The following is a 4,331-nucleotide window of genomic DNA, read 5'->3' as shown; positions in this document are numbered from 1 at the left end:
AGTTTCGAACCGCTGACCTTAAGGTTCGCAGCCCGATTCGTAACAACTACGCTACCAGAGCTCCATTTCTGTGTCCTATACTTGGTAGAAAAGTTCCTTATCATCAGCCCAAACCACACCAGGGGCAGCCTATAGGACAACAGACCATCAGTTGCTCATATGAAAGTTCAGACTGAAGCTGAAGAAAATTGGAACAAGTCTAATAGCACTAAAATTTTACCTTGAACATATCCCACCTAGATTTTGAGAACCTCTCAAGAAAAGATTTGATGTACTGGACAATAATGATGGAACATCAGAAGAGTTGTGGAATGATATCAAGAACATCAGACAGGAAGAAAGCAAAAGTCACTGAGAAGACAAGAAAGAAGGCAAAAATTGGATGTCAGAAGAGATCAGAAATATCCTCTACAGAGTAGAGATGCTAAAGCAAATTTAAGAAATGAGGAAGTAAATGAGCTGAAGAGAAGATTTCAACCATTATAAGAAAATGTGCAAAGACCTGGAGTTAGAAAATCAAAAGCGAAGAAGACGCTCAACATTTCTCATGCTGAGGGAACTCAGTTGTGACAGGCTCCATGGCACACAACCACCAGCACCACCATATAATATACAAAAAGATTTGCTTATCAAACCTTGGAATTCAAACCAATCTTGTAGTCCAGTGCTTACCTACAACACCACATAGCAGAGCAATAGCCAGAATATTCTTTTGAGTTCTCAATTTGTTCTTGATAGGGATGTCACATAATTTTTATATATCTTATATTAATAGCATGCAAGGCTAACTTTATTGCTGAATATGAGAGTATGTGTTAACTGAGGAGAAACCTGAGAAGCTCTTCTGCCCTATTTTATTCAGCAGGCTTCCTCAAATCACACTCAGACATTCACACCAATCTCATCCAGACTTCTTGCTTGTGAAAGATGAGGCATGTATGTGACAATTCAGATATATCATCTCCTTTCTTAATCTAAAGTCAAGTAAAGATCAAGTGAAGATCAGAAAGAAACAAATGTTTGAAAATGCTTGTGTTACAAATAATGTGTACAGAGCTGTAGCAGTCCTCTGATTTGATAATCAGATTAAATATCTCCCACAGCCAAGAAGTTCTCCTGAAAAGGGCCTATAAAGTTAGCCTTACTCATGAACAAACATCTTTGTCTTTGGCATATTCCACATTCATTTATAGTCTTTTCAATATCACACATAATTCCTGATTTTAGTCTATGCCTTCTTAGATACATTTCTTAAATCTGTTGAATATAGAGAAAACAGAGTAATGGGGCAACTGTTTGATAAAATAAACACATCATCTGTGAGTTTATAAAAAAGAAGAAAAACTAAAATCCCTGCCTTCATAGAGTTTTTAAGCCATGGGGAAAGAAAGAAAACAAACAAACCAATAACTTGCATAATATATTGCAAGAACTTCTGGTGTGATACTGTAGGATAAGTACTGGACTGCTAAACTCAAGGTTGGTGGTTCAAACCCACCTCCCATTCCTTGGAAGCCCTATAAGGGTTGCTATGAGTCAGAACCAAGGGTAGTTAACAACAACAACCTGCACAATAATGGAGTCTTGGTGTGGTGCTGCAAGCACAGGACTGCTAACCACAAAGTTGGCAGTTCAAACACACGAGCTGCTCCTCAGAAACCGTATACAGGGTCACTATGAGTCAGATCCAACACCACAGCACTTAACAAAAATTCACAATAATGTGGAGCTCTGTAGCTCTGTAGGATAAACACACAACTGTGAACCATAGGGTCAGCAGCCTGAGCCCATCCACTGTTCCAATGGAGGTAGATGAGGCTTTCTGCTCCAGCAAAGATATACAGCCCCAGAAATCTATACAGGATCACTATGAGTTGGTACCAACTCTACAGCACTTAGTAACAACTCACAATAATAAAGCAAGGAAATGAAGTGGGGAAGGCTGGGAAAAGAGGTGTCAATTTTAAAAGGAAGGCTACCTTGATAACATAATTAAAAGAGATGAGAAAGTGAGCCTGGGATAAGAGTTTTCTAGCAAGAGAAAATGACAACAGTAAGCACAAGACAGAGGGTCTTACTTTACTTGGGGAATGCCCTTGAGGAGTATCAAGGACACTAGGAAACCTGGAGCAGAATATTGAGGGTGTGAGAAATGACAGAAAATGTCGGAGTTGTAAGTAAATAACCACAGTAAAAATGCCTGAAAGTTGAGTCTTCGTGCAGCACCAAGAAATTAAAAGGCAAATGATTACAAAAGAAATACTTAAGATTACTCTGGATACTTGAAGATCATTTCAGCATCAGCAGTTTTATCTGAAAAAAATTTTACAATGTGATAAAACAAGGTCGCTCCACATAAGAAATTCACCACAATGTCATTAGTAATGAAGTGGTCAATGTGACATCACAGGTGGTATCGTTTATGCCAAGATAATCTTGTTTTATCAGACGCTCGAAATTCTTCCCTTTTTAAAATTTTGTTTCTTCCTCCACAAGAGCTTGCATTTGTAAGATAGCAAAATAAGTCTCAGCCTATGGTTGTGAACTAATGGGGAAAAGTTATCTAAAAATTTATCTCTTGACCTTGGTCTCATTATACCATGCCCTGCGCACCTCAAATAATCAGCTATTGATTGATTGGTAGTTTAATAGAGTAAGTGTGGTACAAGTACTGGTAATAACATGAATAAAAGCAATATAAATAATTACTCATGCTGGGTACTTGGGTGTGTCATTAAGACAGTTGATACCAGGTCAAATGGGTGCTATCTGCAAGTGTGGGTGTTCTTGTGCATCCACCTCACTTTATATCAGCTGGATGCTTCACACTCTGTTCTAGTCCTCTGGGGCCATGTCCCTGACCCTGAGCCCAGGAGTCCCCAGGTCTCGTCATACTGCTGGTTAACCAGATCTCAATCCAGGTTAACAGGAGTCTGTTGAATGTGGTTAGACTTAGTTCACAACTTCATTGCTGTTTTTCCCCCACTTCCTTTATCGGTGACCAACTTGGGCAGCAATAGGACCACATGCCTGCTAGTGTATTCCATTTGAGTTTCAACCTTGGAAGGGGGTTTGGCTTGAGGGGACCTGACCACTTGCCTTGATGGCTCCCTGGGGAACAACTTGCTTGTTCTTGGAGTAGTCAATTGGACTGCTGTTATTGTTTTTTATTTTTTCTGCTGGTCTTTCTTTCAAGAAGTATCTTCTGTTTTTCTAGCTGTTCCAGACTGGTCTGCTTGTCCTTTCATGTGGGAATGTCCCACATCAGAAGATTCTGGATGAGGATCAGGATTCCACCTATGGTTTTGTGCAATGCAAAGGCTCTACAGGGAGCTTCCTTCACTGGGCAAGTTCTAGTACCACTTTAGTTATTCCAAACAGTTATAGGCTGAAGATGGACTTACAAGGTTTCTCTTTGCAGTGGCTTGCTACTTCCTTGTTATTCTTCAGGGTAGCATCGTATTCCATTGTGTGTATACCAAAGTTTGTTAATTCATTCTTCCATAGATGGGCACTTAGGCTGTCTCAATCTTTTTGCTATTGTAAATTGTGCTGCTATGGACATTGGTGTGCATATATCTACTTGTGTTATGACTCGTATTTCTTATGGATAAATACCAAGTAGAGGAATTGCTGGATCATAAGGTATCTGTATTTCCAACCTTCTGAGGAAGCGCCATATTGTTTTCCAAAGTGGTTGGACCATTTTGCAATCCCACCAGAAATGTAGGAGAGTCCCAGTCTCTCCACATCCTCGCCAACACTTATTGTCCTCTACTTTTTTGATCTTTGCTATTATTGCTGCTGTGAGATGATATCTCATTATTGTTTTGATTTGCATCTCTCTAATGGCTTGTGATCATGAAGATTTCCTCATATGTTTGTTAGCTGACCGGATCGCCTCCTTGATGAAGTGTCTATTCATGTCCTGTGCCCTTTTTTTAATTGGGCTATTTGTCCTTTTCTTGTAGAGGTGTTGTAGGTTCCTATATATTTTGGAAATTAGTCACTTGTCTGATGTGTCATTGCAAAAAAAAATTTCCCATTCTGTGAGCTCCCTTTTTACTCTTTTAATGAAGTCTTTTGATGCACACAAGTTTTTAATTTTTAGTATGTCCCATTGATCTATTTTGTCTGCTTTTGTTTGTGTAAGTTTCAAAATGTTTGGTAGTCGGTGTATGCCCTGTATTAGAGCTCTCACATTTTTCCTTATTTTTTTCATCAACGGCCTTTGTAATTCTGGGATTCTCATTTAGGACTTTAATCCATGCTGACTTGGTTTCTGTATAAAACTTGAGGTAAATGTCTTGTTTCAGTCTTTGGCATATCAC

General features: G+C 39.1%; 1 protein-coding gene across 1 annotated transcript in view; it reads left to right on the top strand.

Moving 5' to 3' along the window:
- Positions 1 to 2,162: 2,162 nt before the first annotated feature.
- The window catches only part of TMPRSS11D (transmembrane protease, serine 11D), a 72,522-nt gene continuing 70,353 nt past the window's right edge, over positions 2,163 to 4,331 (top strand). Inside the window, exon 1 of the mRNA XM_006873781.1 lies at positions 2,163 to 2,173. Coding sequence (XP_006873843.1) covers positions 2,163 to 2,173 — 11 coding nt within the window. The remainder of the gene's footprint in view (positions 2,174 to 4,331) is intronic.

This window comes from Chrysochloris asiatica, unplaced genomic scaffold, assembly GCF_000296735.1.
Source record: "Chrysochloris asiatica unplaced genomic scaffold, ChrAsi1.0 scaffold00254, whole genome shotgun sequence".
NCBI classification, from domain to species: Eukaryota; Metazoa; Chordata; class Mammalia; order Afrosoricida; family Chrysochloridae; genus Chrysochloris; species Chrysochloris asiatica.
The sequence above is the reverse complement of the archived record's forward strand: the minus strand, read 5'-3'. Positions and strand labels throughout refer to the sequence as shown.